Raw genomic sequence first — 14,426 nt, 5'->3', positions numbered from 1 at the left:
CCCCGTGGCAGCCCACTCAACAGACCAGCCCAAAGAAGACAGTTCTCTGAGTCCAAGGAAGTGGAATAGAAACACTCTGTCTACCCGAATGCAGTCTGGGAACACTGCGATTATTGTTCATCATCTTCAACTAACAGTGATGCTTTCAGTCTACCCCAACCCTGCCATGGCAGAGTCAATCACCCCGCTGGAATACGTCCTGTTTGCAGCACTCTTCACTCGTAAAAAAGCAACCGTGAACAAAACGGTCTGCCCCCAAGTTTGTGTGGTGAGATGCTTGGTGTGAGCAAAGGAGAATGAGGCCAGAGAGCAAGCCTTCCTGTTTCTCTGCGCAGTTTACCGTCTGGCCCACCCTCATTCATCTGAGGTCGCAGGAACCAAGAGAAGGAGAGGGAAGAGGCCAGTAACACAAAGCAAAGCCAGAAACAAGGACAACAGTCCTGCCCAAAGTGACAGCACGCTGGGCACCCCCCCTACACACACACGTACGCGTGTGCACAGCCTCACTGCACACTCACAGAAAGCCCCATGAGAAAGACAGGCGTTCTGTTGCTGTAACCCGCCTGAGAAAAAAGGTACACATGTGAGTGTAAGTATTTAAATAGCCCTGCATCCAAAAATAAAGAAGGGGAAGGTAAAGCTGGTCCCACCCATCCCCTTCTGTCTGAAACACAAACACCCCGTGGCCCTAGGAGGCAGATCACAGGCTCCGATTCTGCTGGGACTTCCCCTCCGCAGGCCTGCTGGGAGGAAGTGGGAGCCTGGACGCTCGAAGGAGCTGAGCCTAGGCCTCAGGACAGGGAGCGGGGTCAGCACTGAGCAGACATCACTGCGAGGCCGGCCACTCGGAAAGACTTCCTCCTGCTCCTCTTCCTGTCTGTAACTCTTTCCAGTTTATCCATCAGAAGAGTCAAGCTAGTTCTCCTGTTGACTGATCTGTAGCATCATTTCAAATATTTGGCAGAAAAGTAGATTATAGGACTGGCAGGAACCTGGGTAAGCTTCTGTATATTGGAATTAGAACTCAATAATAATAATAATAATAATAATGTGTTACCTAACATTTCTGGGCTTCTGTTCCCTTTTCTCTGAAACCTAATTTACTCTGATTTTAGGAAGAGTTCTATAATATCTGAAATCATGTCTTATTTCTGTTTCATTTTGGATAAAAGGTAACATCCAGAATATAAAAAAAAAAAAAAAAGAAAATCAGCTAGTTCTTCTCCCATGAGCAAGTCCGTCTTTATACAGGACTGTCCTTCTATCAGAGCAAACAGTCTGGACAGGTCACTAGATGGGTTGTGTCTCTGAGTGTTTAGGTCCCGATCTTTAAAGTTGAGGGTATTTAACCTTTTTTGGCTTTGTAAGGTCAGTCAGCTCTATTCAGAACCATGTAGCTCACTGTCAGTGAATATGTTACCTTTGTCATAAGAGTCACGGCAGTAAGAGAGAGTATCTAGTTTTGGAAGCTTCTGGCCACCTCTTTCCCTGGTCCTCTAGCTAAATACACACTTAGACCACACTGCTGATGACTGGTTCCAAATAAGCTGTTGGTTAACCATCTTCTATCTTCCCAAACCAAAGAAGTCACAGGAGGTTGGGAAGCCCAGGCTGAGAAGCAGAGGTCATCAGACACCAAGCCAGGAAGGGTAGTCTGACTCGGGAATATTCGAACACCAGGACGACGCGGAGATCAATTCTCTCCGGGAGGGTTCTCAGAATCATTTTTATGTGACTGTGTCCTCCCTAAGCAAAATCCTCTCAAGGAAAATAAAGCACACATGCACCTAAAATTATTATTTGGTGAAATATCATACCTAACTAAGAAATGTGACTGGTCTTCCTGCCGGATTTCAATTCCACCATGGATCCAGTCTTTGTCATCATAAAGCCTCAGCTAAGACTTCATGATACAAAGTTCTTAACAGCTAGACGTTTTAAGACAGAAAAGCAAAAACTCAGGCATGCCCATGGCTAAGAGTGAGGGAGGAAAAAAAAAAAACGGAACCTAGGAAATGCACCAAGTGAGGCAATTCTTAGAAACTTCTAGAGCAGAAATGTGACCTACCACGACTGGCCCTCCCCATGCACATGTTGTCTGGGGTCACCACTTCTTGTTTGATGGCAAAGTAGTCAGTCTGCAAGGTGTCCGTCTGCAGAGTGTCCCGGAGGATGACCGAGGAGTAGTCGTTCTCATATTTGAGGGAGAGGAGCTCCTCCGAGCTGATGGGATGGAGAGTCTGGTAGGACTCTGTGATGAAGCTGGGCTCGGAGAACTCTGAGGGAGGGACGCACTGGGCGTGCTCGATACCGTAGCCTGGAAACACAGAGTGTGCGATTGGAGAGAGGAGAGTTGAGTACCGAAAACAGGCTATTCCCTCCCCATTTACAACGGCCCCATGATGTTAACCAAGCTGACTACCTCAGGGAATAAAAGACAAGTACTTGAAGTCAAAAGGGCCTGGGTTTTCAATCTGGCTCCGCTACTTAAGGGCCATGGCCCTTGACAGACACTTCCCTTTTCTGACTGAATTCTCTCATCTCTGAAATAGGGATGATGGCAATCTTCCCCAGGGCATTGTGATGAAGATCCAAGGACAGCACACAACCAACCTTTCTAGTACACAATAAACTCATTGTTGTTGTGAGTATACAGATCATAATAAAGTAAAACGATAAAGCGAAAACAAACCTACTTAAGATACCCTTTGAAAGCAAAGCCATCAGATAAGCACAGCCCTACACTAATTCTCTTCCTCCAGCCATTCCTGCAACCTGGTGAGGGTTCAGGCACCAGGAGGACAAGGCTTTCTGCTCAGAGACAGAACCTGAAGCTACAGGGCATGCCCTGAAGGAAAGGGCATGTTCCCTAACCCTAACCCTAGCACAGTTCAAAGGGAACACTGTTGCACATACTAGCAAAAAGGAAAGAACAAGATCAAAATCCCTGACCTGAACTTCTGTTGGCCACCACATGGCCCAGGGTCAAACAGGACCACTGGAGGGAAGCAAATCGTAGTCTCTCTGTGACTATCTGTCACGCTGAAGAAATCAGCGAGACCCCAGTGTAGGAGGATGCAGGTGAGCAAAACGTGCAACAGGCTGAAACCTTGTGCTTTGTAGGAATAACAAAGCAAATAAGCAAGTGTCTACATGTTTTCTGAGGTTTTGTTTTTTTTTTAATATGGACCATTTTTCAAGACTTTATTGAATTTGTTACGATATTTCTTCTGCTTTACGTTTTGGTTTTTTGGCCACAAGGCACATGGCATCTTAGCTTCCCAACTAGGGATCAAACCTGCACCCTCTGCTTTGGATGGTGATGAAGTCTTAACCACTGGGCCACCAGGGAAATCCCCAAGAATCTACATGTCCAAAGCTATTAATTTCTGTAGAATTGCCAGGCAGGAGCCTGAGATGGCCTAGGACAGGGTTCCTTTCCTAAGTTCCCATCACAGTGAGCAGGAAGAGAGAAGAGGAGTCAAATGGAACTTACTAATGAAGTAATCCGAGGTATAGCGGGACTCTGGGTAGGGAGGGTTGACTCCATTAACTTGGTATGGCTTCACATCCTCTGCAACAGACCAGGAAGGAAGGGAACAAAGAGGTCAACATGCGAGTAGTGCTCAACAGAAGAGGACCCTGGAGGCGAGGACCACAGTGATCTCAGTCCCTCTGAGAGAAAATCTGCATGTTCCCTAACTGAGCTAGTGTCTGAGCCTCCCCTGACTGAAGCCTTGTCTACAGATGAGCTCACCAAAGTATGGCTAAGTTTATGATTTCAGTAGCTGGAAAAGGGGATTTAATATTTTGGAAAGCACGCCCATGAGTAATCTCAAAGGGCTGGGAAGGCATCCACCCTCTTTCTGATGCGTGCGTGTGCCGCCAGCCTCCAAGGCTTGAAGACATCTTATTGTTGTTGTTTAGTCGCTCAGTCGTGTCCGACTCTTTGCGACTGTCAAGCTCTTCTGTCCATGGCATTTCCCAGGCAAGAATACTGGAGTGGGTTGCCATTTCTTTCTCCAGGGGATCTTCCCGACACCTTGGGAGTTAACCAAAATCAGTCGCCAACATTCAAACAGATCAGGTCCAAAGTTTTTCAACACAGGACAATCTTTTTAGGTAGGAAGATTTTTATTATTTTCGTATTATTCTTATTGCTATTTTATTTATTTTTGGCCATGCTGCACCGCACGGGGGATCTTAGTTCCCTACCCAGGGATTGAACCCCTGCCCCTTGCACCAGAAGTATTGGAGTCCCAACCACTGAACCACCAGGGAAGTGCAAGCAGGTAGATTTCAGAGCCTCCACTTCTTCCAACAGATATCTGGTTTTGGTGTTTTTTCCACTGCCCTCAGATTTCAAGTTCAGGCCCAGATAAGACACTAGTAAGGTGATTCTACTTGGTGAAATATGACAGAAGAGACACATAACTAAAGTTCTGTCCTGGTGCCAAGCTCCATAGGAATGAGATAGAACGCAGAGGAAGGTAACCAAGCAAGAGAAACTTCTCCACTGAACGAAAGTGAACTTGTAGATCCCCTAATGACCCTGGAATCTGGTGGTAGCCCCTGACTACTGTATGGAACAGTCGGATTACATTTCACTTAAGAATCAGACATAGACAGAGGGGGCCGGTTTGGGTTTTTCCTCGGGTATTTGATAGCTTGTTGGGAGCAGAGACTGCTGGGAAAACAAGTTCATGCCTGCACAGAAAAACAGTTCCCAGCTGAGATAAAATGATTAAACTCTGCTTCAGCAGCTTATCAGATTGAAACATCCCCTGTACCTTTGGCCTGCCACCCCACCCAGAACAGCTATGTTTTTTTCAGCACTGGGTTGCCTTACTTTAATCACAGAACAAAAGCTGTAGCCTCAATACAAACATCACGCTCAGCTCTTGGAGGATCTGAAGAAGCACAGTCCTTCGTCTCCTTTGAAAATGGGTGAGATGTTCTCAAACTCACTCCATTACTCTCTCATTCTCCTAAATTCACTGGTATGATTCCTCTGCAGGAAGGTAAACAGCCGATTCACTGGAAAAGACCCTGATGCTGGGAAAGATTGAAGGCAGAAGGAGAAGGAGACGACAGAGGATGAGACGGTTGGATGGCTTCACTGATTCAATGGACATGAACTTGGGCAAGATCTGGGAGACGGTGAGGGGCAGGGAGACCTGGCGTGCTGCAGTCCATGGGGTCACAAAGAGTTGGACGTGACTTGGTGACTGAACAACAACAAAGCTTCTGCTCCCCCTCCATGAGTCCGCATCACTACACAAAGAACATACAACGGGAAGTTTGGCTGAAAAGACCCAGGTGTAAGGAAACAAGTGATGTTGAGGAAACCACCTGACCTGTCCTCATTTTGCAGACAAGGACTCACTCTAAGAGGACATGCCCTTCCTGTGTCCCATGGTTGCTTTGAGAACCCAAACAGACTGGTTCACAGTGCAAACTTTTCTGTCTATTCATCCTATTAATTTTTAAGAGTTTGATATTGAAATCCCAACTAAAAATCTTAATTTATCTACTTAAAAAATAATTACATAGTGGAGCTATATGTACCTTTGTCTTATATTTTCCAAGGCTCCTGTAAATGTGTTATCATAATTTCATAATTTAAAAAAAAGAAAACGTATTTTCAAGCCCTTTGGAAACAGGAAATGCTGTATAGATGAGTTGTAACCGATCAGAGCCAACTGAGACACCGTAGAACACCTGGCTGGCCCTGGGGTGCTGACGAGAGGGAAGCGGTGCTTTGGCAGCATGTATTTGGGTGACACGGTCTGATAGAGTCCACTGCCATGTTTATAAGCCAACGCTTGCATCAGACCTGCTCTGAGCCTGCCGTATCCTTTCCCTCTATAAACAGGCGCTCACGTCAACATGTTATGAGTGGTTTGTGTGCAGTTACGCCGAGATCACGGCGTGGCTTCGGGGAAGCCAGTACCGCCGCCCAGCAGTCCTGGGCCAGATTCACCTACTTCTCAATTCTGCTTATTTATTTATTTTTCAGCTATTGCTGAGGAGAAAGCGGGGGGCGGGGGGGAAAGTAACAGTTCTGTGCCCAGAGGAGTCTAATTTGGGTCTCTCCTGGGCATTGCAGAATGGAAAATATCCTTAAACAAAGGAAGGTATTGTATGGAATAAAAAGTGCTAAGCCTGAGCTCTGCTCCCTGCCCCCTGCGTCTGTGCCAGGGGTTGGAGCTGGTGACCACAGGGAAAGGGTGGGCCTGGGTCAGAGAGGGCAATGGGCTTCTAGGCTTACAGTCAGCTGGAGGGCACTGCTGACTGGGAACTGCAATTTATTTTAAGAAGAAATTCAGAAAAATAAGCGCAAAAACACCCAAGTTTGCCGCCTGCTGCTGTTTCTATACTCAGCCCGGACTGTGGTGCATGAGTCACTCAGTCCAAAAAGGTTGGAAGAGGCTGGTAGGCGAGGCCATGTCATTACAAGGTTGCAACACGACGTCCTGACATAACCCTGGCTTCTGCTTCAGATGGAAAAGGTGTACCTCGCGACTGCAATTCCAATCCCGTTAGTGGGCAGAGAAGACTGCTTATTAGGAAGCTCTGAAACACTGAGCTTGGATGTGGCCATGGATCAGGGGAGTGCGTTTCACGATTGCCAAAAAAAAAAAAAATAGAAAGAAAGAAAGGAAAGAAATACTCTTTTGCTGGTTGTGGGCACTGCTTGTTCAAGCAGTACATGAGTCTAAGGTAAGGACTGAGACTAGAACTTTGCAAACCGAGAAGCTTTAGGAGATAAAGATGAAAAGTGGAGGCATCCACATATACACTAATATATGTAAATAGATAGCCAATGGGAATTTGCTGTAGGACTCTGGGAACTCAAACTGGGGCTCTGGAATAACCTAGAGGGGTGGGAATGGGTGGGAGGTGGGAGGGACACTCAAGAGGGAGGGGACATGTGTACACCTATGGTTAATTCATGTTGATGTGTGACAGAAATCAAACCAATATTATAAACCAAGAATCAATCAATTAAAAATAAATAAACATTAAAGAAACTAACGTTTATGGAGCACCTGCGCCCTACCAGGCACCATATGGCAAGTCTCCACAGACTGTATGTGCTGTGGCTGGACGTTCAGATGACAACCTCGATGTGGAACCCTGCTCCCCAGTCGACTCCGGAAGCTGCCCCGTACAGGCCCCACCTCCCCCACCCCCCACCCACGTCATGCATTTACCTTTCTGTAGGATCTCCAGGTGTTCCCACAAGATGTCCCCAACGAAGTCTGGGGCCAGCTCGAGAAAGCAGTCTTTCCCCAGCGCGCAGAGGGCTGCCCCGTTCATACAGAACTTCTGGAAGTCCACACCCTTCAGGCTGAACTCGTTGACAGCCCACATCACCCAGTCCCGAACGTGGGTCTCTGTCCACTGCCGGGGATCTGTGGGGAGAGATCATATGGTGTCCCAGCAGATCAGGGTCTCAACTCTTTCCTGAGCCTCGGAGACTACACGAAAGCACCGACCTTCACTGAGACGTTCTCAGATTCACGGAATGAGGAAGGCCTAATGGAGTATCTTCTATAACCCTCCTCCCCGCATCCAGGTCAGCCCCATCTTCTCCCTCCCACCAGTTAGCTGATCACTGCCATCAGCCAAAAAGTAACAAAGAGTGTTCTCCACCCATGGAACCTTCTAACAGGTTCCAGGAGTCTCCTCTCTCCCTGCCTTATTTCCATCAGACTTTATTAACCCTGGGACAAGGGAACAAATGACTCCTTTAACGGCAACAATGACAAAGTCAAGTGTGCTCTGGACGTTGCACTCACCTCTCCCTGCACTTACTCATGTAATTTACTTGCGGCCATTATGCTTAATTATTCTTATCTTAGTTAATGATGGTTAGTATAGTTGTCCTTGCATATCCAATGTGATTGGTTTCAGGACCCCTCCCAGATACCAAAATCTGGGAAGGTGCATGTTCCCTTATGTATATAAAAGGGTAGGGCACACTCAGCCCTCTGTGTCTGTGGGTTCTCGCATCCCCAGATTCAGCCAACAGAATCGGATCTGTGGTTGTCTGAAACTGCCATATGGAACCCTTGGATGAGGAGGGCCAACTATAGTGATCACAGCAATTAGCAGCAGTGAGCCATTCAAGTGATACTTAGTAGTAACATTACTGTGTGTGTGTCAGTGGCTCAGTTGTGTCCAGCTGTTTGCAATCCCATGGACTGTAGCCCACCTGGCTCCTCTGTCCATGCATTTCCCAGGCAAGAATACTGGAGTAGGTAGCCATTTCCTTCTCCAGAGGATCTTCTCAACCCAGGGACTAAACCCGGGTCTCCTGCACTGCAGGCAGATTCTTTACCACTGAGCCACCAGGGAAGCCCAACAATGTTATTAGGCACCTGTATTATACCAGATAACCTGCAAAATGTATACATAAGACAGGTCCTCCATTGAGGGGCCATGTAGAACAGACGACACATAACCTTCACGTGTGGCCCTGGTTGGTGATGGCAGGGTGTGGTGCCTACAGCCCACCTCCTACCCCCTCTCAGTGTTCTCCCCTTCAGTCCAGATGATGACTTGATAAGATGATGGAAAAGTGGATGGTCAGAACTCACTTTATTCTGCTTTATGACTGGGCTCTGCTGTCAGCGGAGGTTTGTGGGAAAGCGGAATATGTGAAAAGGTCGACAGATTCATTCCCTGAATCTCCCTGAGGCCTGTGTCTGGCAGGGTGGAAGCTGCTCCTGCAGCAGTAGCTCTGGCTGGGTGCAAAGGCAGCCTCTATTTCTCTTACTCAATAGAAACGTGTTCCTTCTGCTCCCAGTTGCTCGGGAAATGCCGCTTGGTCAAGGCTTAAGTCTTCCCCAGTCATTTTTCCTTTCTGACCACTCAAGTCACTTCCCTTTACATTCCCGAATAAACCCTTTCAGAGGAGAATGTGTGTGTGCTAAGTCGCTTCAGTTGTGTCTGACTCTTTGCAACCCTGTGGACCACAGCCCGCCGGGCTTCTCTGTCCATGGGATTCTCCAAGGCAAGAATACTGGAGTGGGTTGCCATGCCCTCCTCCGTGAGATCTCAACCCAGGGATCGAATCTGTGTTTCTTACGTCTCCTGCATTGGCAAGCAGGTTCTCTACCACGAGTGCCACCTGGAATGCCCTGAGGAGATACCCAAGTATAAACACATTTCACCAAAGGACATGGAAAAGGGTAAATTCCCAGAACTGTAGCTCATGGAGTTCATCTAATGGCAGCCCAGAATGACACCAAGACCATACCTTCCAAACTTGTCTGTACAACAGAGTCACCTGAGCTTTACAATTACTGATGCTACCAGCAATTGTGACTTAATTGGTCTGGGATCTGGCCTGGACTGTGGAATTTTCTGAAGATCCACCATCTAATGTTCAAACAAGTTTGGGCACCACTGCCCTAAGACCAAGATGGCAGGGACAAGCCTGGGAGATGAGGGAGCATCAGCATGTGTCTACGCTTGTTCCAACAGACGTCTATCCCGGTCTGTGGCTGCTGATTGAGGGTGGTGAGTAATAGTGTCTATCTCAACCAACAGGTGAGAAAACCAACTGTATCTCAAAGTCTTGTCCATCCTCTCTCCTTCCAACTTCAAAACCTACCTTTTGGAATTCCCAGACGTTGCTGCTCTTTAGAGAAACCACTGAAAGTAGCTTTCAAAGCTTGAGACATCATTTCTTTGCTGCTAGGAGTTAAGAGCGGGACATCTGCACATTCCATATCTGCAAGGCAAAAAATATCATATGAATACAAACAAAAATGAAAAAAGTGATGGATGTCAGCTAGACTGATGGTGGTGATCGTTCTGCAATATACACAAATATCAAATCATTACGCTGTGCACCTGAAAGTAATAAATACATGTCAGTTATACCTCAATTTTAAAAATGAAACTAAATAGGTAGTTAACCACCCATAAAATATAATAGAGCATGAATGGGCTGAAGGAGGCAAGCTGAGAAATAACTGTAGTAGCATCGTCACCAGGGCAGGTAAAATTTGGGGGGCTTTCCATAATGTGGTAGGGTCTGTAAAAAAAAAAAAAAAATTCCCGACTCTTGCCTTGAATGTCTGTATCTCTGACAAAATACGTCAATTCTTTCTGAATAGCTCTACCAGTTCCCCATAGCCTCTATTCATCCTTCACATTCACTGAGAATATTAATGTTTCTGCACACTTGCTGTTACCTCTGAAAAAGAAATAAGAGCATTCATTCGATAAATAATTATTTAGCCCTTGCTACATGCAAGAGATTAGAGAAAGAACAGTGAACAAGACAGAAATGATTCCCACCCTGATGGAGCTTGGTATCAGGTTCCAGCAGGGAAATCAGTTAGTAAAAATCTATTTGCACAATTAAACTTCAAATACGTCAACAAGGGCTTCACAGGAGTAGGAGATGAAGTGTTAACCCATAATAGTGCCCTTTAGGTCTGGAGGAATCAGCAAAAGCCTCCTTCAGAAGACAGATGTTTGACCTGAGATCTGAAGGATAATCAAGAAAATTATTTCAGACCAGTGGTTCTGAACGTGTGGTCCCCAGACCAGCATCACCTGGGAACTCAGCCCCACACAGACCTCCTGAATTACAACCTCTGAGGGGACGGAGCCCGGAAATCCATTTTCAACACAGAATCCAGGTAACCCTTATGAGCACTGATATTAGAGGACTGAGATCCTAAGTGAAGGGAATAGCATAGCTGAAGATTCTGAGATGGGCGAAGAGAACCTCGGTTGCTTTAGTATCGAAACGGTCAGTGCAGCTGCGGCACAGTGATGGGGGATAGCAGCTTGAAAGGAGGCAGAAAAGTAAGTGAGGAGGGTGTGCAGGAATTTATAACTGTGTCCTAAGTAAGACAGAAAGGCACTGAGGGTTTCCTGCAGAGGAATGACATGATTATATTTTGTCTGGAGAAGATCACCTTGCAGTAATTCTTTTTTTTTTTTTTTTTTCTGTCTCACTGCACAGCACGTGGGATCTTAGTTTCCCAACCAGGGATTGAACCTGCTCCCCATGCATTGGAAGTACAGAGTCTTTATCACTGGACCACCAGGGTAGTCCCTATGATAATTCTATTTTTCATTTTTCAAGGAGCTGCCATCCTGTTTTCCTCCCAGTGGCTGTAGGATTTTACCCTGTCACCACAGTGCACATCGGGCTTCCCAGGTGGCCTGGTGGTAAAGAAGCCACCTGCCAGTGCAGGAGACGCAAGAGTTACAGGTTCAATCCTTGGGTGTGGAAGACTCCCTGGAGGAGGAAATGACAACCCATTCCAGTATTCTTGCCTGGAGAATTCCATGCACAGAGGAGCCTGGCAGGCTACAGCCCATGGGGTCACAGACAGTCAGACACGACTGAGTGACTGAACAACAGCATAGTGCGCAGTCCCGCCTCCCTGCCAGCCCTCAGCAGCCATCCTAATACACGCCAAGTGGTATCACACTGTAGTTCTGATGTGCATTTCCTTCATGACTAATGATGTTGAGCATCTTTCCATCCACTTACTGGCCGTTTGTGTATCTTCTTTGGAGAAATGTCTATTCAAGCATTTTGATCATTTTAAATAGAGTTATTTGCCTTTTTTTGTCAAGTTTTAGGCATTTTCTATATCCCTCGTAACTCAGTCAGTAAAGTATCTGCCTGCAGTGAAGGAGACTCAAGTTCAATTCCTGGGTGAGGAAGATCCCCTGGAGATGGAAATGGCAACCCACTCCAGTATTTCTGCCTAGAGAATCCCATGGACAGAGGAGCCTGGCAGGCTACAGTCCATAGGGTTGCAGGAGTCAGATACAGCTTAGCGACTAAACCACCATATACCTAGAAAAGTTGACAGCAGAGTCTTGAAGAGATATTTGTATACCTATGTTCATAGCAGCGTTATTCACAAGAACGAAAATGTGGAGGCTGTCAACTGTCCATCAACAGATGACAGGATAAGCAAAATGCACCAATAGTATATACATATAATGCAATATATCATTCCGCCTTAGAAAGGAAGGAAATTCTAACACACATTGCAACATGGATGAGACTTCCCATTATGGTAAATGAAATAAGTCAGTCATGAAAAAGACAGATTATATGAGGTACAAATTTATAGAGTCAGCAAGCAGCTGCCAGGGACTGGAAGGAGGAGGGAACGGGGTGGAGGGGGCAGGGAGTTGTGTCTTGGGAACAGAGTTTCAGTTCTATGGATGAAAACAGTTCTGGAGGTGTATGATGGTGATGGCAACATGGATGTATTTAATTCCACTAAACTGGAATTTAGGCTTCCCAGATGGTGCTACTGATAAAGAACCTGCCTGCCAATGCAAGAGACATAAGAGACACGGGTTTGATCCCTTGGTCGGAAGATCCCTTGGAAGAGGGCACGGCAACCCACTTTAGCATTCTCACCTGGAGAATGCCATGGCCAAAGGAGCCTGGCGGGCTACAGTCCATGGGGTCTCAAAGAATCAGACACAAATGAAGTGACTTAGCATGGGCACACAAACTGTAACTTAAAAATGGTTGAGTTGGTTTAAGTTTTATGTTATATTCATTTTTACCACAATTTTTAAAAATGGGGGAAAAAACTCTTTCTTAGCTGCCCCATATGGTTTAGGAAGTATTTCTGAATGGGTGAAGGAAGACTTGTTAAAAAGCTCTTGCATTAGTTGTGGTGAGAGATGATGGTGGCTTTGCCTAGGAAGGTGGCTCTGCAGAAAAATTCAAGTGGGCAGATGTGAAGTGCATAGAGCAGACAACAGCTGTAAACCTGATTTATGTAGGTGGAGGAGAGGAGTGAGATGCAACATCTGTAGAGTCACCCATGGGTCCTCTGCTACTGTCGCATGTACCTTCATCTCTGCTGTAGCCAATCCCTCTTGTACTTGCAGATCATGTTCAAAGCCAAGACATGTAGCTATGGTTCAAGTTAAAAGTCCTCCAAATCCACCTCAGGCACAATTTCCAACAAAAAGCGAAAAAGAAATGACTTGAGGATTCCTACGAGCTGTCCTGTGACCTTCAGACATCAACGCACTTCACTGCAGTCCTTTACAGAAGCCCTCCTACTCCCCCATGTTTCACGTGAAACAGACATAAAATGGCTGAGTTCCAGGCAGGGCCACTGAGAAGTTCCTCCACCAGCCATCTCTAAAACCTGTCTGGTTAAAAAGTTCCCAGTGGGCTAAGTCACTTCAGTTCTGTCCTTGTGACTCCATGGGCTATAGCCCACCAAGCTCCTCTGTCCATGGGATTCTCCAGGCAAGAATACTGGAGGGGGTTGCCATGCCCTCCTCCAGGGGATCTTCCCCATGCAGGGATCAAACCTGCGACTCTTAGGTCTCCTGCATTGGCAGGCAAGTTCTTTACCACTAGAGCCACCTGGGAAGTCCAAAAAGTTCCCTGGATATACACAATGTGTTACTGGCTGGATAAAATGGAAACATAGAGGAGGGACAAAAAAATGACAACTGATGACCTCTGAAAAAAGAAGCAAGTCTATTGCTTCTGAACGTCAAAATGAATGGAAATTGTGAGGCGAGAAAAAAGGGCAGGCAGCACTTTCCCAGAGTTTGCTCTGAGCCAGGTTGTCAGGAAACCGCCCAGTGTCAGCCCTCTTGCCCTGGAAGAACCAGGAGGGTTCACAGCCGTGGTTCTCCCAGGCCCTGCACCGAGGGGGATCTGAAGTTCCAGGGAGCAGAGAGTTTGGGTTGCTTTGGGCCATGCCCAAAAAAACCTAGTGGAAAAATCAACATGCCTCCAGGAAGACTGACAAAATGATGGAAAATCCCAGATTGTTACAGGGGGAAAAGTGGGGGGAGGGGATAAAATGTTGATTACATAACATCCAGCCCTTTGAACAATGGAGTAATCATCAAATGAGTCACCAAGAAAGACATTAGTGCCTCCCCCCATCCCCTCTCTCCTCGCCCCAGAACAGCTATGGGACAGGTCCAGGAAGTCTCCCCTCAGAGTGGAAGTCAGTTTGATTCAGAGAAAAGGACTCTTTATTTAACCAAGAGTATGGCTTCTGACTGAAACACAGGATTCAATCAACAAAGGCTGGATGAATTCACTGTCTTCCGAATACAAATCGACTCTCCTTCCCTTTGCCGCCATCCAACACGAATCCATGAACTTGAACTGTGTGGGTTCTGTTGTGTGTGTCTGTTCCTGCCACTGGATTTATAACTCGATGAAAAGGACTCTACGGATGGCAGAAACTGGCCAGGACTGCACATGTGGAAGATGAGAGCCAGGCCAAATGGATGGGCAGTGATGATTCTGTGAACTGGAACTGAAGGATGAGACTGGCAAGAAGGCCCCAGGAACTTCTCAACAGGAAAGCCTGGGCAGTCAGGTGCCAGAATGATGTGCACGCCTCTAGGCTGACAACACCCCACACAGGTTTCTG

At 46.6% G+C, this 14,426-nt stretch overlaps 1 protein-coding gene across 7 annotated transcripts in view; it reads right to left on the bottom strand.

The window, feature by feature from the left end:
* The window catches only part of ETS1 (ETS proto-oncogene 1, transcription factor), a 138,549-nt gene that overhangs the window by 28,455 nt on the left and 95,668 nt on the right, over positions 1-14,426 (bottom strand). For all 7 annotated transcript variants that reach the window (XM_055581203.1, XM_055581197.1, XM_055581204.1 and 4 more), the window contains 4 exons: positions 9,626-9,745; positions 7,218-7,418; positions 3,497-3,574; positions 2,069-2,317 (listed from right to left, as the gene is read on the bottom strand). In XM_055581203.1, coding sequence (XP_055437178.1) covers positions 2,069-2,317; positions 3,497-3,574; positions 7,218-7,418; positions 9,626-9,745 — 648 coding nt within the window. The remainder of the gene's footprint in view (positions 1-2,068; positions 2,318-3,496; positions 3,575-7,217; positions 7,419-9,625; positions 9,746-14,426) is intronic.

This window comes from Bubalus kerabau, chromosome 5 (assembly GCF_029407905.1).
Source record: "Bubalus kerabau isolate K-KA32 ecotype Philippines breed swamp buffalo chromosome 5, PCC_UOA_SB_1v2, whole genome shotgun sequence".
NCBI classification, from domain to species: Eukaryota; Metazoa; Chordata; class Mammalia; order Artiodactyla; family Bovidae; genus Bubalus; species Bubalus kerabau.
The sequence above is the reverse complement of the archived record's forward strand: the minus strand, read 5'-3'. Positions and strand labels throughout refer to the sequence as shown.